Raw genomic sequence first — 27,265 nt, 5'->3', positions numbered from 1 at the left:
GAAGAGAGATCAACATTTCTGAGAGAGGGTCATGGTGTTTCAGCAGCTGAATGCTTCATCCAAGTTACTCATCCATAAACCAGCTCCTATAATAATATCCATTTCTCAGTGGGTGTGAGGGAGCATAATTACCACTTGTGAAATGTTTTCAAATTTCCAAAAGAAAGATGATACAGCACAGCAAAGGATGATTCTCCCAATTGTGATCTTCTTAAGCTCCCCCTGGGGCTAACTAACATAAAATTGCCATTCATGAAACTGCTATTGTAACAAACTATGACTATTACCCATAATGATTCCAGACTAATGTTTAAGGTAGTACTGTGTTCATGAAAACAACAACTCTTAAACTGGCTGGAATTGAGTATGGTAAACTAAGTCCTCTGCCACGAGGTTGTACCACTCTGAGATTTGTAAAGCAAATAGAATCCTTAGAGGATTTTAAGGATTTACAGATTTGGCACTTAAAAGAACTAGCAACAACACTCTTTGCGCATGTAACATACAGTAAGTTATGCCTAACCTAACCATTTCTAACCTGGTAGAAAAGTAGTTTTGTTTTTTTTTTTTTATTTCTATTTTACAGAGGAGAAAATCTGAGCCTTGAGGATGTTAACTTGCCCAATAAGACAAACCTGGAAATTCTAAATAGTATGACCTGGAATGGAGGAAGCCAGATCTGAAGTGACTATCAAGTCTAGGCAGAAGTCAAGGAGACTCTGAAGTAGATTAGGATGCCTAACCATCCACACCCCCAGTTTGGGCATTCTGATGAATAGACCTGCTGCTAAGGACAGTGGGAATCCAAGATGAGAAGATGGCTGAGAGAGTAGATGACTGGTGCAGGGTAATATGAGGCTTGAATGGTCAGCAAATCTGGTAGCTTGGGGCATGGGAAGGAAGTTAATATGCAAACTGGATTTACTGGCAACTCTGGTAGGTGTAGCCAAAGGTTCAGTCAATTTGGGGAAAAACCTGGTATGGGTCTGGGTGACGGATGGCGAAGGTGGCAGGTGTCTGTGATCTCACCGTGGTACTCCAGTTTGGCATTCTCTTTCCTAATGGACTTCCACCCAGTCAGCGTTCCCCTCCCCCGAGGTTCCCCTTCCTCTTACAGTAGATGTTCTGTTCCACAGGCCGGCAGGCTGGTACCTGGGAGCAAAAAGAGTCACTACCAGACAGTAACCTCCTCAGAAACCTCCGGCTTCTGGCGAGCTCGGGAGGGGGCGGAGTGGGGGAGAGACGACTCAGGGCGCATGCGCATCCCAGCTACGGAAACCGGAAGGAGTGTCGGAGACAGTTGGTTGCTCTGGCTTCTCCTGTGGCGGCGTTGGCGATAAGGCTGCTTTTTAGCAGCATGAACCCCGCTGTGAGGCGCAGGCTTCAGTGCGCCGGGGCGGGGAAGGAGGACGCCTGGGCAAGTTCTCCGCCATGAACCTGGGGCCTCTTTCAGGACTTCAACCCGAGGTGAGGCGGTTGTGCTGGCGGGCCAGGCGAGGGCTTGGGTAGCGGCTGGGAGAGGCGCGGCGGCCCCGGCACTGCAGTTTGAGCACCCAGGCACCAGCCTGAGGCTCCTTATGGCTGCCAGCTGTTCTTGGGAAAGCTGTGTCGGCCTCAGAGTCTGTCCATCCTCTTCTTCCTCCCGCAACTGGTACCAACACGCCATGGCCCAAGTTGCCCAGCTTGGAGACGTGTCCTCCTGGAGGGAAGCCCAGTGCTTTCCACTCGTCCTTTTTCATTGGGATCCAACTTCTCTGTCTGGATATCTTTCTTTGTTTTTCTTTTCCTCACCGTTCTGCCTGCCCCCCCATTTTCTGTGCCAGTGCCATCTCACTTGACCCTGACACCCCCAGCCACCTTCCCACATGTTTCCTCTAGTTTCAGCTCTTGGGGTTGGTTTTCCGTAGGTTTATGCCTGCCTGCCGTTCTTTGCTTGTTTGTCAAACTGATGTCTGAGATACTAAAATTTTATAGTTGTTGCCAAGGTATGGTAAATCTTACATAATGCCTTTGGGGGTGAACCCTATCATTTCCAACGCATTTTCTTAGCCCTCTCTGTAATGTTTATTCACAGGAAGTAGATATTACCCTGCTTATTTTCCAGACTTGAAATACCTAGTGGGCAGTGTGGAGAAAACACTGGCTAAAGTATACAAATCTCTGTCCTTCACTTGCCAAACTGTTGTAAAACTGTTCCTTCTGCGGGCTGTGAGCTCCCAAAGGAGAAACCACTTCCTGATTGTTCCCTTCCACATCACCTCCCACCCATCTGTCATATAGTAGACACTTATGAAACGTCTTTGGAATTAAACTGAGTCAAAACCTAAATTGGAGACCAGGCCATGGGCAACCAAGTGATTCTTTACTCTTCTTTAATAAACTGCGAGATGAGTTCATTTCACTGATCTTTCTAAGTCCATTACTATTTAAAGGGAGTTAATCTGCTCATTTATTCTAAGTGGGAAGACATGCCCTCGAGTAAGCTAGCCTTGCTCTGTATGCTAGGTACTGCGCTAGGCACTTACGGTGCTTGACAGTCCCAGCCTGGAAGTAATGGGAATATAAATAGATGATTTGCTGTATTGTGCATTCCTGAGAATGCCACTTTCTTGGCTCTTTGTTGGAGATGAAAGGAACTGGAGAGAGATGGAGGGGATATTTGAAGTGCAGTCTCCTTGAGAATGGAAACATTTTAAAATTTAAAGCCACGATACTGGCCTGGGTGCTTTTATTGTCTTTGTGTTTATATTCTGGCCTTGATTTGTGGTCATCATTGATGGCCTTGAAGCTTCTCTGCAGAGAGGAGTTAATTTAGAGTAAATATCAGAGAACTCACTGTAGTTTTTCTTCTACTATTCCTAGGATTAGGATTTGTCTGTAGGACAACTGTGTTGGTACTGAAGCTGGACACATCTTGTGTATTTTCATTGTTTGAAGATAGTGATAAGAAACAAAGGCTGAATTGTTTTGTGTCCTTGGGCAAGACACTTATCTGTTTCATCTGTAGAATGAGTATAATTGCTCACAAGGCTATTGAACCTGAATTAATGGCAGATTGCACAATGTGTTACAAATAGAAATTTCCAGGACTTGTTTATTATGGGTCAGATAGTCCAGAAGCTGCAAGGTGGTCTCCCAGGTTAGCTAAGAGTTGTGAAAGCAAAATAGTGGTTCATGGATAATAAATGCCCTTAGCCAGTTTTTCCTTTACATTTTTTTCTTCCAAATACTAAAGTCTAAAAATTATACTGAAGTACTTCAAAGAGATTTATAATGGCCATTAACACATTTATTTTTGCTTGAATTCTAAGAAATAAAATGCCTCTTTCCCTGAAAAAAAATTAAAGGTCTCTTGTATCCCACCATTGTCCTGGTTCAAAGTCATTAGTGGGAAGGAACAGTGTACCTTATAGATGTTTCAGGAATACAATGGCCAGGTGATATTAACAAGTAGATCTTTCTTAGCTGGTGGTGGTTCATGTACTATGGCTGATCTAGTTTTTAACATTGTATCTTAATCTTGCCCCATGCTGATGAAAGCTTTTCGGACATCTGAAGAGCAAAGTGGAGGGGGGCTACTGCTGTCTTATTCTCTGTCTCTAATTCCAAACCAGTTCTATCTAGCCTGACCCTCTTAATTCATGACTTCATCATGCACTGATCATTTAATAGGACAGTTCCTTCTCTCCTTGACTCAGTTCCCATTTATCACTGAAATCTCTGTTCTTTTGATAGTTGCTGAAGGAAGTTGTCCTGGCTTCCTCATCCTGGTCCACTACACCCTGCTTGTACAATGTCTGTAGAATATCATAGCTTTCCTTTAGAGGCCTTATCTGTGGCCTTCCATTTGTCTCTGTTTATTTAATTAATCTTTCTGTCTCCTACTGAAATTCAAGCCATGTGAGGCCAAACCCTTGGCTTTTATTGTTGTAATTTATATCCATTAGATAATAGCTGGCTCAGTAAGTATTAGCAAGATGAATGATAACTCACCAGAGCCTGTAAGAACAGTCTAGAGCTCCTTTTTTTTCCCAATGACTGCTTTCTTGCTGGTGTATGAACTATTTTTTTCCCCTCTCTCTTATTGTGTCCCTTCAGAGTGTAACTGTTCCATTGACAAGATGGGAAAGATGGGACTATGTTTTTTTAACTTTGGAGATTATGTATCACTGTTGTTGTTTGGTGATTCCCAGAGCATGGACTGTCACTGAGAGTTCACTGCAGTTTGTCAGGTTTCTAGAAATAGTAGTGACACAGAGTGATTGAAAAGTGTTTAGCACCCAGCCATGAAGGGCTGATAGCTGACCCTATGTCTATTTACGTCAGCCATAGAACTAATTGACCATGAACTTTTCAGAATTGCCTTTTAATTACAAAGTTAAACTTGTTGAAACATACTGTGTCTACCAAGAATTCTTCTTGACTGCCTGAGGCCTCTAACAGCTTTATTGACTAAACAGAAGATTAAAAGTATGCAGAATTGGAAAACTGATTCTAGAATGTCCTTAGGAGGTAGAGATCTGGAAGTACATGGCTTTAATAGGCAACTGGACTGCATCACAAAGGCTTTGGAGTTGTCTACAGTTTTAGTAAAGTTGTTATTTTTACAGAATGCCCTTCAGCCCCGATAGCCACACTGCATGGAAGGCTGTAAGAACTCTGTTTAGGGCTACTGACTCATTTTGTAGTGTACTCCTGATTTTGGTACATCCCTTGGATATTCTAGACTGGAACAATGAGTAAGAGATACCTTATTGGGATTGTTTATGTGGATATGTAATACTAATGAAGTAAATTCTATTTGCAAAGTTCTTGTATGCTCCATCATCCAAAGCCATTCTTTAGTCTTTGTAAGTTGTCTTTTATTTTAATTTTTGGGAAAAAGTGGGTGTGATCACTGGTAACTAAAGGCCTCTGCAGGCACCAGGTACACACATGGTATATAGACATACTCACAGGCAAAATACCCATTAATGTGAAAATAAAGTAAAAATTCCTGAAAATAACTATTTTAAAAGAAGGATCAGTGTGTACTGCAAAAAATGTGTGCATCGTTTTAAATATAAATGATGTTGAGCTTAGGGTATATTGTTCAGTGGTATGGCACTCGTACAGGGCATTAGGTTTGATTCTTCAGCAGAGTAAAAATTACATAGTGTTAATTACTCCACAGATTGTATTTTTAAAAGCAGGCCACTGATCTGTCAGTATGAGTGTACTGTTAGTATTGATAATGAATTATTGTGTGATTGATTGCACATCTGTTGTTGGGGCATATAGTGCTGTTGATGGAATATTTTCTTGACTTTTACTCATTAGTTGTTGTTAATAATAGCTATGGCTTATTTGCATCTACTATATGTCAACACAGATTTGGCAGTTTATTTTTCAGTATCCTTACGCTTTACAATAGCCCTATAAATCAGATTGCAGCCACATTTTATTTTATTTTCTAATTTTAATACATTTTAATGTATTGATTGTGGGGCGTGGGTGAGTGAGTGTACATATGACACAGTGTGCTTATGGAGGTCAGAGAACAGCTTACAGAAGTCAGTTCTCTTCTTCCTGCAGGTGGGTCCTATGGATTAAACTCAAGTTATCCATCAGGCCAGTGGCAAGCACCTATACCTACTGACCTAGCTCTCTGGCCCCAAACAGTTTCATTTTAGCGAGTCTTGGACTTCTCTAAAGTCATACAGGCAGTTATGAACCAATTCATGATTCTAATCCAGGTCAGGTTCCTTGCAAAGTGTTTTGCTTGATCCTCCATGCCTGTTCCTCCTGTGACAGAGTAAGTCCAATATACAGACGAGCCATTCTAGCTAGTATTTGGTCAGATTGACATCAGATAGTCATTTGGGAAGAGGAAATCTCAACTGAGAAAATTACCCCTGCCAGATTGGCCATGGGCAAACCAATGGGACGTTTTCTTGATAAACAATTCATGTAAGAGTGCTCAGCCCACAATGTGCCACTTCCTGGCTATGATTTTCTGATTGCTTAGTGATGGTTCATAAATGTACAAGGTGAATAAAATTTCAGATAAAAGTACTGAATTCTAGGTGTAGGTGCTGTATAACGGATAATATAGTGAGCTATGATCCAGTAGTGAGAAAAATGATTACCTGATTACCAAGTGAGATTTTTACAACGCCTTTCTTTAATAACCCTAAAGAAAATTTCCACTAACCTTTACCTTAATGAATCACTGTATAAGAAATCAGATTAAATATATGCTATAAGGATGGTTGAGTGTCCATCTACTTTACTGGCCCAGTATTATTTAAGAATGATTTTTTTCTCTGTATTTTTTGTTTTTGTATATATTTACTAGCCAGGTGCTCTTAAACATTTTTATCTTAATAAAACAAGTTAAAATTTCCACTAAAACATTTTCTGTATGGTAATAAAGTTTTATTTAGCCTAAGAGATACAGTCCTTTTAATAATTGTGAAAATATCCATAGTTTGTCTGGGAGCCAGTCTGTCAACTCATAAACAGAAGTTTGTCGCCTAAAGTATGGTGTCTGTGTGGGGCTAGCTTACTTGCATTCATATAGACCTGTATCTATACTCAAGGCAATAGATTTTACTGGAAACACCCAATGGCTCTAAAGAGAGGCCAGCCATATTCATTTAATTTAGAACTTTTATAGAATTTATGTATAGTTTTAAATCATAAATTAGAACAATATTTAGAACTTTTATAGTTCGAGTCTTCTCTTTGGTGACTATTCATGAGCCTGAGCAGTAAGCTTCTTTTATATTTCAGAAAGGACAGTATGGGGATGGCCCATAGCACACTGCCCAGTGCTAATGCGCTTAGGCTACAAAGTCAGATGTGGCAGATATTATTCCATTTTAAAGACAGGCTTATGGTTTGAATGTAGAGTCAAAATTTTGTATTTTGGAAACATAATCCTCAAATTAGTATTTTAAGAAAATTACTATTTTAATTTTGTATGAGTATCTTGCCTGTGTGTATGTCTACGTACCACATTCATGCAATACACGCAGATGAGAAAAGAGGGCATAGGATGCCCTGGAACTGGAGTCATAGAAGGCTCTCAGTTGCCATGTGAGTGCTAGGACCTGAACCTGAGGCCTCTGCAAGAACAAATTGTACTTTTCACTACTGAGCCATCTTTCTAGCCCTTTAAATTAAAATCCTAATGGTATTAGAGGTAACTTGAGAGAGTATTAGGATACCACATACTTGTATTTCAAAATGTCAGCTTCAGAAGCAGGAAAAACACAATAATTTCATATATCTTGACATCTGGGTACAAAATTAATTTAATGCTCCATGAGATGAATTGGGAAGAATAGTAAGTCTGCAGTAGATTGTTACAGCAGTGGTCAAGTGAGGGGAACAGCACTGCTGTGCCCGATTTTCAAGTGATTGGAATAATTAGAACAACAACTAACAGATGAGACTGATTATTTGTATTAAGGTCTTTGTTTTTGCAGTTGCCTCTGGAACCAGTTCCGTGGTCACCATTTCTCCCTACTCTCTGTCAGATCTCATACTTTCTTTTCCTAGTTCCCATCTCACTTTGTCCAGACTACCATTTATACAAATATTATACCATATTGTAACTGTGGCTTTCTGTGTAGTCTTCTATCAGAAAACCCTTGGAAGCAGGAGACTTAATTACTCACTTTTGTTTTCCCAACCCCAATACAGTATGTGTTCTTTATGGAACTTTTAAATAAATTGTCATGGAATTAGTGACTTTAAAATGTATTTTTACCTTATTTTATGTGTATGAGTGTTTTGCCAGCATGTATGTCTGTGCATCTGGTCTGTACAGGGCTCCTAAAGTCCAGAAGAAGAGGTTGTACCCTCTGGAACTGAAGCTATAGTCAATCATTAACTGCCTTTTAAGTACTAAAAACTGAACCCATGTCCTCTAGAAAAGCAGCTGGTGATCTTAACTGTTGACTCATCTCTCCAGGCCTGAATTAATGACTTTTTATGAACTGTTATTTCTCTCGTTTCATTATCAGATATGTGTTAAAAATGAACTTTTTCCCCATTTTGCTTTCCTTTCAGTAAATTCCTCATCTATGCTTGTTTGCTGCTGTTCTCTGTGCTACTAGCCCTTCGTTTGGATGGCATCATTCAGTGGAGCTACTGGGCTGTCTTTGCTCCAATATGGTTATGGAAGTTAATGGTCATTGTTGGCGCATCAGTTGGAACTGGAGTTTGGGCAAGAAATCCTCAATATCGGTAATACTGCTTTAAAAAACTCACTGGTCTATATTTTGAGAAAACTAAATCTTGATGGTCAATTTCTTTCTATTTGAAGTCCAACAAATGTTTCTCATCAGGATTTTGAAAACACAGACACTTCTTACATATTTTCTTACAGAGCAGTGTTAGTTTGGATGGTTTAGTGCCTAGAAAGCCTACAAGGGTAACACCAGACACTCCAAATATAGAAATGTTTTGCCAAGCAGACTAAAAAGCACAGAAACACTGTATCTACTTCTCTGGCCATGTCTACCAGAGATCTGACTTCTGTAGTTTACTTTTAGAACTAGGCCTCCTTTTCTCCTACTACTCCTCTAATCCTGTTAGTTATGTCAGGGAGTGAGCTTGGTCCAAAGGCTATGAGTCCCTCAGATAGGAACTGGGGAGTGAGGTAAACTGAGAACCAGATGTTACAAAAGAAGGTAAAGCTTTGGGGGTCATGGAAGTGGTGGCAGCCTGGTGTGGCTGGATTGTGTGGGAGTTGCTGCCTTTCCTTTCTCTAAGAGAAGGGAGGAGAGGAAGGAGGTGAAGACAGGAAGGTCCATTAGAAATCTCCAGCAGGAAGATGAGTGCAGATGGAGCCACTTGTCTTTAAAAATTTTTGATTATCACCTTTTAAAAGAAGCTATAGTTTAGATTGTGTAAAATGCATAGCCCATAGGTATGTAGGACTTTCAAAGGGCTATAACACAACAAATCTTAGCAAATGAAGGACTTTAATGTGTGACTATTTCTTTCCTTTTTTCCCCTGACACGATAATATTCCAGATGGTGGTGGCATATGCCTTTAATCCTAACATTCTGGAGGCAGAAGCAGATAAATCTCTGAGTTCAAGGCCAGCCTGGACTATAGAGCAAGTTCCAAGATGGCCAGGGCTATATACAGAGAAACCCTGTCTGCCTCTAAAACAGATGGGGGGGGATATGATATTTCAAGATTTACTTTTTATTCATGTGAATGTATAGCTTATGTATGAGGATACCCATAGAGGCCAGAAAAAGGTGATGAATCCTGGGGCTGAGTTGTAGGTGGTTGTAAGCCACCCAAATGTGGGTGTTGAACACTAAACTCAAGTATTCTGAAAGAATAGCAAGCAGTTTTAACCACCATACCATCTCTCCAGCCCTAATCTGTGATTGTATATCTCTTTCTTCTCCCTCCTCCCTCCTCCTCCCCTCCCCCTCCCCTCCTCCTCCTCCTCCTCCTTTTTTTTTGGTTTATCAAGACAAAGGTTTCTCTGTGTAACAGGCCTGGCTTTCCTAGACCTAACTTTCTAGACCAGGTTGGCCTCAAATGCACAAAGATCCACCTGCTTCTACTTCCCAACCATGCCTAGGTTGTATATCTCTTATTTTATGACAAAAAGGTCAGATATCTAATTCTTGTTTCTCAAAAACAATTCACTAAGTAATACTTAAAAGTTATATGTATTTTGCCCTGTTTTGATATTTTTCTAGTAAAGACAAACAATTGTGTTTGTGGCTGGCTGGATGTATGGTATGCACAGGCACAGTTGGTCCCTTGTGACCATTATTCAGCAGTATGCTAGTGAGATCTACAGGAGTTACCTGTGACCTCTTTTCTCTTTGTTCTAGTCTCTAGAATATTTGTCACGCATATGGCAAGTGTGTTGCAAATCTACCTGTATTTTGAATGAACATTATAGGCCTTTCAAATGCATTAATAAACATTTTCAATTTTAGTTTATGAATAGTTTATATTTATAAAGCTAATTTTTGAGCAAAACTTTTAACTTTCTTTTTAATTTACAGGTTTAATACATTATCATACTAAAATAAAGATTAATAAATGTTATTAGTTTTTATTTGCATTTCAAAGTAGCACCTAAGGAAATTGCCATATCTTATTGAATGTAACCTATATTTGCAGATGAAGCTCATGTTATATTTATAGATTTGCATGAAATATGATTTTTCTAGTTTTAAATTCAGCAAAAAATAAGGATCATGAGGTGTAACAGAAGTAATTCATAGAATAATCTTGGAAGTAACTCTGATAGTTGAATTTAAAGTTAGGAACTAAGTGTTCCTGGATATTCACAAGATTGCCTATTAAAGATGGATTTAATTTAGCTTTCTACTTCATCTTTTGTTTTTCATATTTACAGTTGAAATTCAGAATGGGAATTAACTTAGTATTTGCTATGCACTGTTATGGACACTTGTGCTGAGAATTCTGAATGTGTTTTTTCTTTTTCTTCTTCCATCCCCTTTTAGAGCAGAAGGAGAAACATGTGTGGAGTTTAAAGCCATGTTAATTGCTGTGGGCATCCATTTGCTCCTGCTGATGTTTGAAGTTCTGGTCTGTGACAGGATTGAGAGAGGAAGCCATTTCTGGCTTCTGGTCTTCATGCCATTGTTCTTTGTTTCCCCAGTGTCTGTTGCAGCATGTGTCTGGGGCTTTCGGCATGACAGGTCACTAGAGGTGAGATTATTGTATTTAAACATGTTTTAAAACGTTTATTGTAATGTCAGTCTCTTATTCTTTATGAGGAACAGACTAATCCTTAACACTAGATTATGGTTTACAAGAGAACAAAGACCTTCAGCTTTCTCCTAGTGTCCTGCCTTATAAACTACCCATGTTTGTCAGTTTTGTGAAGCAACCAATGGGATAGATAGAGATATAGCTACACAGAGAGAGAGACTTTAAGGAATGGGTCCACATGGTCGTGAAGCTGGCAAACTGTACCTATAGAACATACAGGCAAGCTGGGGACTCAGCAAGAGTTGACACTCTAGGTTGACTGAATTTCTTCCTTTGCAGGAAGCCTTAGTCTTTGCATTTAGAGCCTCCAACTGTTTGGATGAGGGCTATTTACCCTACAGTATTGAGAATAGTCTCCTTTAAAAACTTGATGCTGTAACAATAACACATACTCTAGTATGTAATTAGGCATCTTGGTAAAATATTTCACCTGAACTGATATGTAAAATTCAATTGTCTCACTACCTCATCCCCTATGCTGTCACTCCTTACCTTGCATATGCGAGCCCTTTGGCCCAAGAAGAGGATATATAGAATTAAATTAAAATGCTAAGACTAGTAATGATAATAAAGAAACATGTATGGATAATATTCCTAGTACCCTTAATCTGTGCCAAACATTTAGATGATCACTTTACAAATAGCAGGAACTTAGTAAATATTTACAAAAACCTGTGAGAGAGTAGCAGTTGTTTTCCCAGGAAACATAATTTATTCATGGCCATGCATTAAGGAGAAAGGCCAGAATTCCATTTCAGTCAGGCCAAATCCAAATCCAGAGCAATTAACTAGAAAGGAATTGAGGACACAAAGCAATATACTAATAGATTTAGAGGAGAATGGGAAGCAGTAGACCCTTTTCCCTAACACATTTCTTATCTGAGATTTCATTTTACATGGTTTTAGTTACTTATAGTCCACTGTGGTCAACCTGTGCAGATAAAAAATTAGAAGCTGAACTTAGGTGTAGGTTTCAAAGAAAAGTTCCCAGAGAAAGAGGAACACTAGGAAACAGAACCTCCAGTATCAAGAATGGCTTAGTCTTACTATTGTAAAAGTGGTGAAAAGCCATGGAGTGAGTGTGGCTTGTATCAACAGGTACACTGTGCAGGGAGAGTACCTTTCCTAGCCCACTTTTACATTCTTTGAAGTTCCTAAACACCTTCAGTAAGTCAAACCACTTTTTTTTTTAGTACTACTCCCTACTGGCTGCTTACTAGGGACTGCTGAAAAAAGTCACCAGATTGATGGACAGAACCACCTTCAGCCAGACATTTGATTAACATGGCCAGAGAATGCTTGACAAAAAGAATAAATATTGGTTTGTGGTTATATATGGAGAAAATTGTGTTCTTTTTACTGGTAAAGAACAAGTATACATACTATATATTATATACAATATATATATATATATATATATATATATATATATATATATAGCATTAAAATTTTATGAGAGGTACAAGTAGGAAACAAGTGTGTAATGGTGGTCCTCACAGTGTGGGAGTCAGTGTGAAAGCAGTGAATCTAGGTAGTGCAGGCCAGTACCATCTGTAGGTATACATGGTCCCTAATTTCCCCAGGGATATTTGAGCCTTTGCCCTTCTTAAAAACCTTTGTGTTCTCCATCTTATTTCTTTGCAGACCTGTCTCTGCTATTTGTTCTGGAATTTGTCCATAGTTATTCCAGAAACTCGGATCTCAGTCTCTTGGTCTTTCTCTTTGACTTTCCCTGTCTCTGTCTCTCTGTTTCTCTTTGTCTCTCTTATTCTCTTTCATTTGAAAGAGAAAAGAGAGTTGCCATGTTTTTTTCTTTCTATGCACAGAGCAGTTCATTCAAATGTCCTACTGTACTTGTTTCCAGTACCTGATTCACTGCCTTATAATCTGTACTTACTCAGCTATACTCCATACCATCTAAGACTTAGCAAAATGTCTGGGGCCCAGTACAGTAGGTTCATTTAAGTAATTTATCTTTTCAGACCACTGACCACTGTGTGTTAGGTTTTGCATCTAGTGAGCAAAATACCACAAAGAAACAGCTTTTTAAAAATAGATTTAAAATGTTTTGGATGAATTAATCTTACAGAAGAACTTCCAAGGTAGTCTGCCATTCAGTCTGCAGAATGGATATTAGTGGCAGCTTTCTGTCAGATTTATAGTGAGAATTGTGTGCAAAAAACAGAACAGAAAAGGTTGGGAAAGCCTGTCATTGGGTTACTATCTTAGTTGGGGGTTTCATTGCTGTGAAAAAAGACACCATGACCAAGGCAACTCTTACACAGGAAAACATTTAACTGGAGCTGGCTTACAGCTTCCAAGATTTAGTCCATTATCATCATGGCAGAAATGCAGGCAGACATGGTGCTAGAGAAGTAGTTGACAGTTCTACATCTGGACCCAAAGACAGCAGATCTACTGCCACAGTAGGCCTAGCTTGAGCATAGGAGACCTTAAAGCCCACCCCAAGTGACACACTTTCTCCAACAAGGTCATATCTCCTAATAGTGCCACTTCCTATGTGCCAGGCATTCAACCACACGAGTCTGTGGGAGACCATACCCATTCAAACCACCACAGTTACTTTTCTGTTGCTGTAATAAGTACCCCGACAGAGTATAGAAGACAGAGCTTATTTGGGTTTATTGTTCAGATGAATATGAATCTTGTCACTGAGGCAGGGGGCATGATGGCAGTAGGGGGAAGCTGAGACTTCCCCAGTCATGAAGACTCCAATCTCACATCCTATATCCTAAGTAATACCCTCCTAAACTTCCTGAGAAAGTGCCGCTAACCGGGGACCAGGTATTTAAATGCTTGAGACCGTGAGGGATAGTTCTTATTCAAATCACCAAAGGTATATAAAGCCATGTGAAGTTGGGGCTAAAGAAAGCATAGCACTGAGAATATTAGATTTATTAAAAAGATTTCAACTATTTTACCCCATGACAATAGGAAAGTGTCTCTGTGGGCTTGGTAGGAATTTCAGCTTCAAAGGTACAAAATTTCGGCTCACCTGAAAGATTTTCCTTTTTTGCGAGAGAATACTTCAGGATCCTCAGTTTGCACAAGAAAATCTGGGAAGTGTTTCCCCATTCTTTTCCATCCAGGTACCCAGTGGCTGCTATAGCCATGGTGTGGCTGCTATAGCCATGGTGTGAGCAGTAGTAGACCTCGATGTCATCTACATGTTGCTTATTTTGCAAGCAGAATGCAAGAGTTAGAGTCACCAAGGATTCTACTGAATATTTTTTTAAAAAAGCCCATAATGCCAGGCAATGTGTACCACTGTCTCAATCCAGCAAACAACCCCTCGTAGGACAATGTGCAGTGCCATGAATGTGAAGCCAAGATTCAGTGGAGAGCTCAAGATGTTACATATACCAGGAATGTGAAATAGCTGTCAAGGAAAGCTATGGGAATTGAGAAGTTCTCACAGAGAGATAAAGAGGACCCTGGACCTGCCAGTGGGCTCTATGTTGTGAGAGTAGAAAGGACCATATTTCAGGCATTCTCAAGAATAGAAACAAGAGCAATTCTTTAGCCAAGCAGACCAAAGAGAAGCTAAGATGTTTCTGGAGTAGAAAAAGGAAAGAAATGTGAAAGCTGGGAAAAGTAAGACTGCACAGAGATGGCCTGCTCTTAAAATATGTACTGCGGAGAGATGGCTCACTGATTAAAGTGCTTACTGTGAAAACATGAGGACCTGGGTTCACATTCTGTCTTAGTTTTACTGCTGTGAAAAGACACTGTGACCAAGCAACTCTTCTAAAAGAAAGCATTTAATTGGGATCTTACTTAAATTCAGAGGTTGTTAGTTCATTATCACCATAATGAAAAGTATGGCAGCATCCAGGCAGGTATGGTACTAAAGAAGTATGTGAGAGTTCTATATTCCTGATCCAGAAAGAGAGAGAGAGAGAGAGAGAGAGAGAGAGAGAGAGAGAGAGAGAGAGAGAGAGAGAGAGAGAGAGAGAGAAAGAGAAAGAGAAAGAAACACACTGGGACTGGGAGAAAAAACTCAAACCCCGTCCCCAGTGACAACTTCCTCCAACAAGTCTATATCTCCCAATGCTTGTAATCCTTCCAAACAGTTCTGCTCCCTATGAGCCTATGGGGTCATTCTAATTTTTCATTAATTAATCCACTTTACATCCCAATCACAGCCCCCTCCTCCCAATCTCTCACATAGTCCCTCTCCCCATATCCCCCTCCCCTTCTCCTCTGATAAGGGGAAACCCCCCCCACCCTGCTCGGTATCATACCACCCTGGCACATCAAGTAATTGCAGAATTTGGCATACCCTTTCCCACTAAGGCCAGGCAAGGCAGCTCAGTTAGGGGAACAGGATCCACAGGCAGGTAACAACTTTAGGAACAGCTCCCACTCCAGTTGTTGGGAGACCCACAGGAAAGCTGAGCTACACATGTACTATATATGTGGGGCCTAGGTCCAGTCCATGTGTATGTTCTTTGGTTGGTGGTTCAGTCTCTGAGAACCCCCAAAGGTCCAGATTAGTTGATATATATATATATCAACATCTCCAGAAGTTAGAGACCAACAACCTAAATAATCTAAGTAAAACATGGGGCACAAAGCTAAACAGAGAATTTTGAACAGAAGAATCTTGAATGCCCAAGAAACATTTAAAAAATGTTCAACATCTTTAGTCATTAGGGAAATACAAATCAAAGCAAGCCTGATATTTTATCTTACACCCATCAGAATGGCTAAAACACAAAAACTCAAGTGACAGCACATGCTGATGAGGCTGTGGAGCAAGGGGGCACCCTCTACTGCTGATGGTACTACAAACTTGTACAACCACTTTGAAGTCAATCTGTCAGTTTCTCAGAAATTTGGGACTAGTTCTATCTCAAGCTATACCACTCCAGGAGCCATTTGTATTTAAACTACCACAGGTCCCTAGAATCCATGTGAAAGCCTGGCCTAGAGGCATATTTTTGGCATGCCAATACAAGGATACTGAAATGGAGAGATGCTGAGGGTCTTACTGGCCAGCCAGCCTAGGCCATAGGTTGAGCTAAAGGTTTAATAAGAACCCATGTCTCAAAAATGAATTAGGAGCCTGACATAGTGGCATACATCTTTAATCCCACTATTCAAGAGTCAGGGGCAGGTGAATCTCTGAGGCCAGCCTGCTCTATATAATGTGTTCCAAGCCAGCCAGGGCAACATAGTGAGAACCTGTGTCACAATACAGAGATGGATAGATATAGATACATACATGCATGGATGCATGCACAACACACTAAATTTGTTTTAAATATGCAAGTGAGGTATTCCCATCATCCTATTGAACTCATAGCACACCAGAAATAATATCCAATTTGAGGAAAACTGACTGATACCTGTAGCATGCACACTCCTATCTTGAAATGGTTTGTAGCATTTCCCGTCTTAGGCTCCAGTGCATTACCTGTGTTAGTACAAGAGTATTAAAAGCAGAATTTTCAGCAGTTGTGATTAAAATCTGGTATTGCAGGAAAATGTTGGGGGAAGAGCTGGTAGAGAGTTCTTTAGAGTAAAAGTGTGTTTGTAGACAAGTAGAAAGACTCATCCAAGACATCCTCCTGGGGATCTTTGGGTGCAAAGGCTCATCTATCTCAAAGCGAATAGAGCTGTGGAATTGGGTTTTAGAGGGTTGGTGAAAAAAGGGCCAGACTTAGGAAGTAACAATGCAAATAAAGAAGTAAGGCCTTCAAGAGAAGATTGAATAGGATCATGGGGCAGAATGTGATAGATGAATATGAGAATGTAGAGGCCACAAGAGGTTGTGTTGCTTTACCATGATGAAAAAGTAGAGGGACAGCGTTCAGGAGATAGTCAGTTGGGGATCAGTTTAATGTCAGGTGCTTCTCGAAGAGCCATGTGGCAACTGCACACTGTTAGACAGCAGTATGGCTAGCTTGCATGCACATTTCAGAACTAATCAGTAGGCAATATGTTAAGAGGAGTGTTGCTGAAACTTTCCTTCACCCCAGGTGGTGTGAATGAGTCCTTGTGTATGATTCAGTAAACAGGATGTCTGTTTGGGATGCTAGAAGTACTGCCATTTAAGGAAAGGAAAGGGAGCCCAAGTAGAGCTTCCCTGAGTTCTCACAGCGGGATAAGTGTACAATATGATTCTTGAAACTTAGTAGTGCAAGAGAGAAGGATTGGTCAACCTTAAAATGCTCTCAAAATAGCCTAGTAAGATACAGGCAAGAGATATTCTGCTGCCTGTTGGTACTGAGGGCCTTGGTAAATAGATGTCAGTATCTTAGAATGGAAGATGAGGCAGTCGGGCCTTATATAGCCATTCTTGCCTCAACAAAGCTAGAATGTAACCCAAAAAGTGGGTTAAGTCAGGAGTGCTGAATCACAGGAGAGGTGAACTTACATGTACTTGGACATTTTGGGTTTACTGGGAAATTAGCAACTAGTTTCTTTTTGGGAAAGGTCAGTAGCACAGTCTGAATTAATGATGCAACATCAAATCTCTTATTGTTGGCCTAAGATAACAAGATCCTCAAAGAACTGGAAAAGAAGGCATGGGATTTATGGCAGAGTCTTGCTTAGAAGTAGAGGGAAGTTTTAGGGTACCTATAAATCAGCTATATTCTGATTATTGGCAGAGGCAGAAAGGCTTGGAGGAAATTATGCTGGATTGCCTCTTTTTTCTTTCTTCTTTCAAAAGAAGGTCACTATCAGGCCAGCATTCAGATCTTAAAGAACAAAATGGCCAAAGCACCAACTAACCTAAAGAATGAGTCAAAAATGTGTGCAGTTCCCTCAGCATGATCCCACTGTGCACTTCTGCTGCCAAAACAATCAGAAGCTTCCATCATGATATCATTCAAGTTTTACAGTATTACATTTTCCAATGCCTGTTAATATGTTAGACAAATAACCACTATGTTTAATGCAACTTGTCTAACTGGTTCTTTTCTTCATCTTTAGCTAGAAATCCTGTGTTCTGTCAACATTCTTCAGTTCATATTCATTGCCTTAAGACTGGACAAGATCATCCACTGGCCCTGGCTTGTACGTAGCCTTTTTAAATTTTTAAACAAACCTTTTATTATGTAAGTAATTCGTATTTATTTCAAGAAATTTGTAGAAAAACAAAAACAAAGACAGAAAAAACAAGCTTGAGCACAACTAATGGTCCCATAGCACAACGTAGCCTTGTTTCTAAATGTTTCATTAGTGCTCATATTTCTGATTTCAAATGTGCCTCTGTGTATATCTGTTTCTCAGTTTTCTACATTTTAACTGCACCCTATTTATAGATGTTTGTGAAGAACATTAGAGCCTTTCATGTTGTTTTTAATATGTCATAATCAAATCAGTTTAATTACCATATTACCTCAGATGTTTATCATCTATTTATGCAAGGAATGTTCAAAATGCTATTCTCTTTTTTTTAAAGATTTATTTATTTATTATATATAAGTACACTGTAGCTGTCTTCAGACACACCAGAAGAGGGCATCAGATCTCATTACAGTTGGTTGTGAGCCACCATGTGGTTGCTGGGATTCGAACTCAGGGCCTCAGGAAGAATAGTCAGTGCTCTTAACCGCTGAGCCATCTCTCCAGCCCAAAATGCTATTCTTTTTTTTCTATTTTGGGCCATTTAATTATTATCAATCACAATTATCCTGATGTTATAAAAATATGAGTTTTTTTTATCTCGAACCTCTGGTGTATTTTTCTTTATTAAAAAATCCTTGTTTATTATTTTAATGTTTTCTTAGTATTCTAGAAAAGGTATGGTTGCGTTATAGATAATTTTTTTTAAGTCTTTGAGATTTTACTATTTTTATGTCTGAGTGTTTTCCTGAATGCATGTCAGTGCCCCATATACCTCTAGTGGTTGAGGAAGTCAGAAGAGGGAATAAGATTTCCTGGGACTAGAGCTACAAATGGTTGTGACCCACCATATAGGTGCTGGGAATCGAACTCAGGTCCTCTGCAAGACTATCAAGTACCCTAATCCACTAAACCATCTCTCTAGCTCTGAGATAGAACATTTTAAAAAATTTATTTCCTGTTGGGATTTAGCTCAGTGGTAGGCGCTTGCCCTAGGAAGCGCAAGGCCCTGGGTTCGTCCCAGCTCGCAAAAAAAAAAAAATTTATTTCCTATTGATGTGTTTAGTGTACAAAAATAATGGGTTTTATTTTATATTTTCATATGTGTTTATCATTCATTGTTATTTGCCTAAATTTGCCCCTATCATCTCTCTCTCTTGTTTTCTACCCTGCTAACCCTTTCTCCTCTACAAATAGATACCTTCTACTTTCATGTCATATATTTATATTTTTAAATCTAGATTCCATATATAAGAAAACATACAATATTTGTCTTTTTTTACCATCTATTGTTCTGTCTTGTCCATGCCTTTAGACCCTTTTCTTCCAAACATAAGCAGTTTCCTGTCATTCCTTCATACACACACACACACACACACACACACACACACACACACACACACACACACACACACACACACACGCACGCACAGGCACACGCACACACATTAAAAAAATAGATGATTATGGGGCTGGATTGATGGCTTAGTGATAATTCCTATTCCAGAGATTCTGGTGCTTCTATCTGGACCTCCATGAACACTATCCAAACATGGTTCACAGACACACATGTGGGTTAATACACATAGATATATGTTGTAGTTTGCCCTGGAATTATCTGTATTTGATGCTAATTCCACTGCCCCAAGGACTCAGCTGCCTAGTCACGTACTCAGGACTCAGGTGACTTCACCAGAACCTTCTCCCCATTGAATTTGTAAAATACAGGTAAGGGCAGGAACAGGATAGAAGGAGGCCTGTCATTGGATGAGAAGGAAGGATGGGCGGGAGAAGAGTATGAAGGAAGGGGAGGAGATGGGAATGGAGGAGGGGGAGAGGGAGAATAGCTGGTAGACAACATGGAAGATGACGTTAAGATTCTGCTCTGTGTATTTACAGGTTGTTATGAATGTTCTTAAGGGATGGATGGTACTAGGCTTTGTATGTTTAGGTGGGCAATTATATCTTATCAATTGGGTCAAAGGTTATTGTGTTGTGCATTCCTTCATGTGTAGATTTAAGTGTAATGGAGTGTGGGGCAGCTAGTCTGGGCCACCATGGAGTTGGGATGTGTGTTTCTGACATGGAAACCTGCCTTGGGAACTAGATAGGTAGAGAGATTGCTGACGGCTCAGAGAAAGGCCTTCAGCAGTGTGATATGGGATGGAGCAAAGCAGGTGAGAGGCTTTGCTGACTGAGAATTAAGATATCTAGCAGATATCGTGGGGCACTGCGGTATAGACCTAAAGTGGGGATAAAAGACAGCATTTTAATTTTTACAACAACAGATATATACCTTCTATAGACTACCAAGTTGCTTGTCAGAAAACCTGTACCTATTTCTACTTGTAAGGGGTAGGGTTGTAAGTCATCCTTCTATAAACTGTGGCATCGGTTAATGGTTAGTTAAAAGTGGCTACACAGAGGGAGAAGATACATATATAAAGAACAAAAACTATACACTAGAGAATAAAGTATAGTTTCAACTAGTAATAGTTTAAGAGAGATTTGGCTGTGGTTGTAGCTGAGTTGGTAGTCTTTTCCAAACATGCACAAAAAAGTGGTTTCAATTCACATTACAGAATAAGCCAGACCAGGTGGCACATGTTTGTAATACTAGTACTAAGGAACTATAGACAGGCGGATTATAAGTTTGTGATCAGCCTTGCCTACATGGCGAGTTGAAGTCCAGCCTGTGCTACATAAGACAAGGGGTTATACCAGTGTATCTCTGGTGTGTGTGTGTGTGTGTGTGTGTGTGTGTGTGTGTGTGTGTGTGTGTCCATCCATCCGTCCCTGTCCATTTGTATATGGGAAAGCACATGTGTTTGTAGGTGTGGGTATGTATATGGAGACCAGAAGTCACCCTCAGGTCTCTTTCCTCAGGTACTGCCCACCTTGTTCTTTTGAGAACAAGGGTCTCTTACTTCCCTGAAGCTTCTTGATTAGGCTGGGCTGGCTGGCTTGCCATCAAGGTCCTGGGATCTGCCTGTTTCCATGTCCTGTCCCTAGCAATAGGGTTAAAAGCGGGAACTACTATACTGGCTTTTCTGTGTGGGTTCTACAAATAGAACTTGGGTTTTTCTGCTTACGTGGTTACTCTTTGCCATTTGAAATGTCATCACAACACTTGATGTGTAATTTTTTGCACAAGATATTTTCTATATTAAACATAGTTTACTTTTTTAAATAAAAATATGTTGTGGAAAAGTAAAAGACTCATTTAGGGTCAGGAAAGAAAATAAAAGTGTATATATATTCCAAATTAAATGTGGGACTTATCTCTTTCTCCCACAGTCTTTGATAAAAAATATTCATATGCTTTTTCATTCTGTGATTTCAGGATACTGTGTGAAGAAATTGAATTGAATAATTGGTGTTTGTCACATAGAGGAACCAATTCATATAAGACTAATTTTTATTTTTTGGTATAAGGGTTAGAGTTAGGGGAAAACAATTAAGAATCTTAAATGTTTTCCCCAATTAAGTAGAGGGTTCCAAACCCTTGACCTTGTACAGATGTAAATGGATGAAGTATCCCGACTACATACATCTCATAATTGGTGAGATAGTAAATGAAGCTGTTAAAACAACTATCCTTCTACCCATGAAAGGAGTACCAGTAACTTTATGCCACCACGGATGTGCTTTAGAAGAGGTAATGGAAGATATGCATAGTTAGACTTTATAGCAAAACCTGTAATCAAGAACCCGAAACTGTTCAGAAGGCCTAAAAGTCATGTAACAAATCACAAGTCTAAGTAAAAATGTCAAAATTATAGCACTGTTAGAAGAAAAATCATTGAAACCTGTAAATAAGTGAAATGTTCTTTATACATGGCACCAATAATATGAACCATAAGATAAAATTATAAAGTTAGACGTCATAAAATAAAATAAAGGTAATGACAGGTCAGTGACTGAGGAAAAGGGTTTGCAATTATGTACCAAAACTTTGACTTCTGGCAAATACATACTAAGGAGTCATTAGAAAATAAGGACTTATTCATGTACACACACACACACACACACACACACACACACACACACACACACACGTGATTGGGGGAGTCAGTGACTGGTGTTCAATAACTGAGTAAGAATAAACATGCAGAAATTAGTGCTTGAGTATATGTGAGTAATTGGATATGTGAGCGACTAACTGAGAGGGAGGGAGGAAGTCTGCAAAGGAATGTGAGAATAGGGCTCTGGGAGGAAGTGTGAGGGGAACATTGACAGAAGGAGAATGTAGCAGTGAGGAGTAACTCTTACATGAGCAGCTAGACAGTGAGCATGAGGACTTTTTGAGTAAAGGAATATGTGAGTAAATGCCATGAGGAGGTGAAGATAGACATGAGAGTAAATGTGAGGAACTGAGTGTATGAGAGCGAGGGGTGAGGAAGGTTCAGGGGATGAAGAGGGGATTCTACTGTTCTGGAGTAAGTGTGTGAGGGAGACTGCATGGGGGTAGGAGGGAGGAGTATTTGAAAGATCTATCGAGAAACTGAACGGGATGACAGTGAGGATATAAGAGTGCACAGGGAAGTAAGACAGTGTGCTAGAGTGAACATATCAGTAACTAAGTTAGGGAGCAAGACAGTGTGAATGAGGCAGGAAGTGACTGCCAGTAAGGGAGTAAGAGGAACTGACAATGAAGGAGTATGGGAATGCCTGAAAGGCAGGCAGCATGAGAATGAAGGAATGACAGAATGAGGGACTTGAGACTGAGAGAGTGTATTCAGAAGAAACTGAAAGTAGGCCTCATTGGAGGACCAGATTGCAGGCTGTTACCTGAATGGAAGAGGTCCTAATGACATTCTTTCTGGGATGGAAGTCCTATGGTCAATGCGGTGTTTCCCATGCTCTCTCCATGGCAGTTCTGAACAGTAGTACTGTCTGTAGTTGTGTTTCCTCTTGACTACCAATGAGAACCAGCAGAATGACATTGTGTTTCTACTCCTGTCCAGGTTGTGTGTGTCCCTCTGTGGATTCTCATGTCCTTCTTGTGCCTGGTGGTCCTCTATTACATCGTTTGGTCTGTTCTCTTCCTGCGCTCTATGGATGTGATTGCAGAACAACGCAGAACACATATAACCATGGCACTGAGCTGGATGACCATTGTCGTGCCTCTTCTTACTTTTGAGGTAAGCTTTCTACAGGAAATCTCTTCTGCTCCCACATTCTACCTTTATCTAGGACAGCATCTACCATAGCTAGATAGGTATACTGCTATCCTTGTGGGAGAGAAAAAGTCCAGCGGGAACTTGGAACAATGAGAATGTGCTTGTAGGGCTCACAGAGAGCAGTATGCCTCTCTACCCACAAGGCATTTGCTCACATCCAGCCTCTACTCTAAAGGGTGTTGTACATCCTGGTTTTGTATTGGAGTTCAGTAGGGAATACTAGACTAGATACTATTGACTCCTCTGAACAAACCCTGGGAAGAATTTCTCATAAATCTCCTAGCATTGGGGACTTTCAGCCAGTAGATTTTAGTTTGGTCTTGGGGAAGGATGCAGAATTTCCCATGGTCTTTTTGCCTCCTGGGTGGATGCTCCTATTACCTATGATGACCTTCCCTCTTCTCAGACATGGCACAGGGAGGGAGTTCAATGGGGACCGTTGCAGACTTTGTCCATTTTCTGGCGATGCATCAATACTACCTTAACTTTGCTTTTCTCTAGATCCTGCTGGTTCACAAACTGGATGGCCACAACGCTTTCTCCTGTATTCCAATCTTTGTTCCCCTGTGGCTCTCATTGATCACACTGATGGCAACAACATTTGGACAGAAAGGAGGAAACCACTGTACGTTTACAGACTAAGAAACCTTGTGTGTGTGTGTGTGTGTGTGTGTGTGTGTGTGTGTGTTTGTGCACGAGCGTGCAAGCACCCTATACATGTGCTGCTCTTTACAAAATGCTAAGACTCAGGACTCTCTCTCTCTTTTCTCTCTCCCTTCTGACTCTCTCTTCTCTCTCTCTTTTCTGACTCTCTCCCTTCTCTCTCTCTCTCTCTCTCTCTCTCTCTCTCTCTCTCTCTCTCTCTCTCTGGGGAACGCCCTGCACCACACTTAAATAGCTAGCACTGGCCAGTCCTAGCAAGCCATGTAGGTCATGTAGATAGGCTGTCACTATGCGGAAGCTAGCGGGCCAGGCAGACATAGCCAAATAAGGACTTGTTTACTGCAAGGAGCGCTCACCGTTGGGAGGGTGGAAGGCGGAAACCAGTGCCAACTTTGAGGCGCGGCACGTCGCAGCTCTCTACAGACAAGTAGAAATAAGGCCAACATGGCAGGTTGTCTCTTTGAGTTTCCATTCCCTACTCCTTAAAAATCAGCTAAGGTGCTTTGTATCGTGAAAAATTCACATTTCCCACCAAAATGCCAAGAGTCATTCAGGTCCCTTTCTGTCCCTCTCTCCTCAATGGAATGGAATCTTTTCAGTTTTGTGGAGCTAGACTGCTCTGTCTTGACTAATATTCTATGCCATGTGCTTTGGAGATGGTCTATGAGGAAGATAGCATTCTTATAAGGCTGTGAGCTCTACTTCATGTAAACCCAGAGAACTGCCCACCTTACATCCCTGGAAGGGGATACTGTACAATGTAGTGCAGGCTGAGCTGTTTTTATCCTGGGAGAGCCAGCACTAAGCTGACAGTCCCCTACTGAAAAAACACAACCCAGTGACCTAGTTTGAGGGGTTCCCATGAGGTCAGCCTCAACTTTGACCAGTTCCTTCTTGTTTCTGTTCAGATTTCAGATGGTTACTGTAATCCTTTGCTTAAATATCACTCTGTCACCAATTAGTTTAACCTAGCTCTAGAAAATGGGAAGAAGGTGATATTATGTAGGCTTTGCCAGTATTTGGAAATTCCTTTCATAGTCTGGTTCTGCAGCTCCAGTTTCCATCTGAGTCAATGGCTGGCCAGGTGACGCTGAACTCTCTAGCCTACCTCACCATTTTTCAACAAGCTCTGATTATAAGCTAGAGAATCACCATCCCTCAAATAACGACCTGGGGATGCTGCCACTACTAGCCTGGGGTCTCACTCTGAGAGCTTTGGAGCTAGAGGTCTCTATTCCTTTGCTTATTGGTCAGTTAGATCCTGGCCAGTCTATACTTCTGAGGAATCTGGGGAAAGTGATACATAGTGCCAGTAGAACTCCTTGTTCAGGAAAGATGTGTCACATGAACACCTAGAGTTTGAAATGGAAAATTCTTATTTTTCAGGGTGGTTTGGTATTCGCAAAGATTTCTGCCAGTTTCTGCTTGAAATATTCCCATTTTTGAGAGAGTATGGAAACATTTCATATGATCTCCACCATGAAGACAGTGAAGAAACAGAAGAAACCCCAGTTCCAGAACCTCCTAAAATCGCACCTATGTTTCGCAAGAAGGCAAGGGTGGTCATCACACAGAGCCCTGGCAAGTATGTCCTTCCTCCACCCAAACTAAATATTGAAATGCCAGACTAAAGGACCCCGCCAGGGCTGGAGTGTGTGCACACTGAAGCATACACTCCTACTCCCCTTGACCCCGACCTGGACTTGGAACCTCGGACCTCCATCTGAAGCCTCGTTTGCATCCAGTGTCAACCAGCCACTCAGAACGTAGGTGGCAGGGACTAAAGGTATCTATCAATATGGATGCCAGTGACACATGAGCAAAGAACCCATTTCTTTCTGTATGGGTACCTGAAATGTGTGTTCTCATTCCTGTGGTACCCACCCAGGGATGCCTAGGCCCACAGAAAGCATATCTGTGGTCTGGGCAGCTTTTCTAGTGCTAAAATTCCTATCAAAGTATTGAATGAAGTGGTTCTTATGGGACCACTTCCATTTGTGGCTCAGCTGTGCTGCTTATAGGTAGCCAGTGGGGACTGTAACTAGGTCTGTACACATCTGTTGTGTTCAGATACAGCCCAACCTTGCTTTCCTTGTCCCTGCTGTTCAGAAATTTCGCTTTAGGCAGGATGACAACAGGTTTGCAGGGCCTCATCAGTGAGCCCTTCCAAATGGCATGATTCCATGCCTGTATAGTATTTATACAGCTATTTTAGCACTGTAACATACAGTGTCAAATCCTAGTTCTGTACAACATATTCTCTGTTAAAGTATTTTTTTACAAGCTTGTGCTAGAGATGAATGGGTTAAGCCATGGGAGAAGCAGATAGCTCAACTGCTTTGTCTCAGGCAGATGCCCCACCTTCACTTACCATGACCACTGACAATCTGGAATTCCTGCCAGCACAGCTACTACAAGTGAGGAAAGCTCTGTGCTTTTCCAACATGGGGTGTGGGAGAAGTGGCTTAACAGCCCAAGAAGTGCCCCTTGAGACCAGGACACTAGAGAAGGTTGCCAAGGCAGGCCAGAAACAACCAGGGACTCCTGTCAAAGTCCAGAGCATTCTTCCCACCTGCAAGAAAAACACTGCACACTGGACATGCAGATACCATCACCTGTCAGTAGTTTCTCCAGGCTCTGCTGGTATAGCCATCATACCAGAAAAATAACCTTCAGTCTAAATCAAATGATGCATTTCCCAATGGAAGTAAAGGGAGCCTTGATCTTTCTGATCAGGAGGTATAATGTGTTTTCATGGTCACCTGGTCAGTAGCTTCAGTCATACATAATTGAAGTCTACTATGACCCAAATCCTACCCTTGGCACAGGCTTCCAGTGAGCCTATTCTGTTTCAGGAGAAAGGGGAAACAGTGTAGCATTTTTTTGTTTGGTCTCTTAAAAATGTGGTTAAATCCACTATTTTTGCTCCTGTAGTTCAATAAAGTGATTCATTTTACATGTGTGCTGTGTGTATTTCACTTTGTAGAAACACTAGAATTATTCTCGCCTTATGACAAGGATATCCTCTGACTACCACAGGCAAGTAAAGCAGGCAGGGAGGGTGAGCATCCTTTACTGTTTCTTCAAGCAGCAGTAGAAGGAAGACACTCTTGCCACCCATCCCCAGTGGCTTCATGATGGCCTTCTGCATTGTGAAAGCTTTAGGGCCTTCTAGGCTGTTTCTGAGGTTCTAGAACATGCCTGCAGCTGCACTACGCAGTTCTATTTAGCCCTCTTAACTGTCTCTGCAGCTTAGAGGGAACTTTACTGGAGGTCTTTCAGGTCATAATTGACAGCATCTGGCAGGAAGATCCATCCTGTGGCTATTGATGAGGAACACGCTGCAGTGGCCAGAGATCAGGCATCCATTCTTTCTTAAGCTCCTTGGATTTCAGAAAACATTTTATCAAAATAGTAGCTGATACTCAACTGTCAGGTGCTTTGCTCCTGTTTGATGTACCACTGGTTCTCGGTCTTGGCACTTGGATGTCACTACTCTTCTCCCTTTGGGGAAATGAGGTTTCTGCCACTACTGCTCCCAAAGGCCCAGGAC

The 27,265-nt window shown here is 40.9% G+C and overlaps 1 protein-coding gene across 3 annotated transcripts; it reads left to right on the top strand.

Moving 5' to 3' along the window:
- The first annotated feature begins 1,270 nt into the window (after positions 1-1,270).
- On the top strand, positions 1,271-26,672 carry Tmem185a (transmembrane protein 185A). Of its 3 annotated transcripts, none has more exons than XM_032909999.1 (7): positions 1,271-1,467; positions 8,059-8,235; positions 10,498-10,705; positions 17,732-17,815; positions 22,834-23,010; positions 23,551-23,674; positions 25,099-26,672. In XM_032909999.1, the coding sequence occupies exons 2-7, from the start codon at positions 8,177-8,179 to the stop codon at positions 25,341-25,343; spliced, it is 897 nt and encodes a 298-aa protein (XP_032765890.1). In that variant the 5' UTR covers positions 1,271-1,467; positions 8,059-8,176; the 3' UTR covers positions 25,344-26,672. The 3 variants fall into 3 exon arrangements, with proteins under 3 accessions (XP_032765890.1, XP_032765891.1, XP_032765892.1); XM_032910001.1 differs by having other exon boundaries at positions 1,420-1,467; positions 10,503-10,705; XM_032910000.1 differs by lacking the exon at positions 17,732-17,815 and having other exon boundaries at positions 1,295-1,467.
- The last annotated feature ends 593 nt before the right edge of the window (positions 26,673-27,265 follow it).

Source organism: Rattus rattus, chromosome 8 (genome assembly GCF_011064425.1).
Source record: "Rattus rattus isolate New Zealand chromosome 8, Rrattus_CSIRO_v1, whole genome shotgun sequence".
Lineage (NCBI taxonomy): Eukaryota > Metazoa > Chordata > Mammalia > Rodentia > Muridae > Rattus > Rattus rattus.
Note: the sequence above shows the minus strand (reverse complement) of the source record. Positions and strands in the feature narration are given on the sequence as shown.

Bases quoted from the DNA above. Each gene is read 5' to 3' on its own strand.
- Tmem185a (XM_032909999.1), top strand. From the start codon at position 8,177: ATGGTCATTGTTGGCGCATCAGTTGGAACTGGAGTTTGGGCAAGAAAT. The intron at 8,236-10,497 runs GTAATACTGCTT...ATCCCCTTTTAG, and splicing joins GCAAGAAATCCTCAATATCG to AGCAGAAGGAGAAACATGTG. The intron at 10,706-17,731 runs GTGAGATTATTG...CTTCATCTTTAG, and splicing joins GGCATGACAGGTCACTAGAG to CTAGAAATCCTGTGTTCTGT.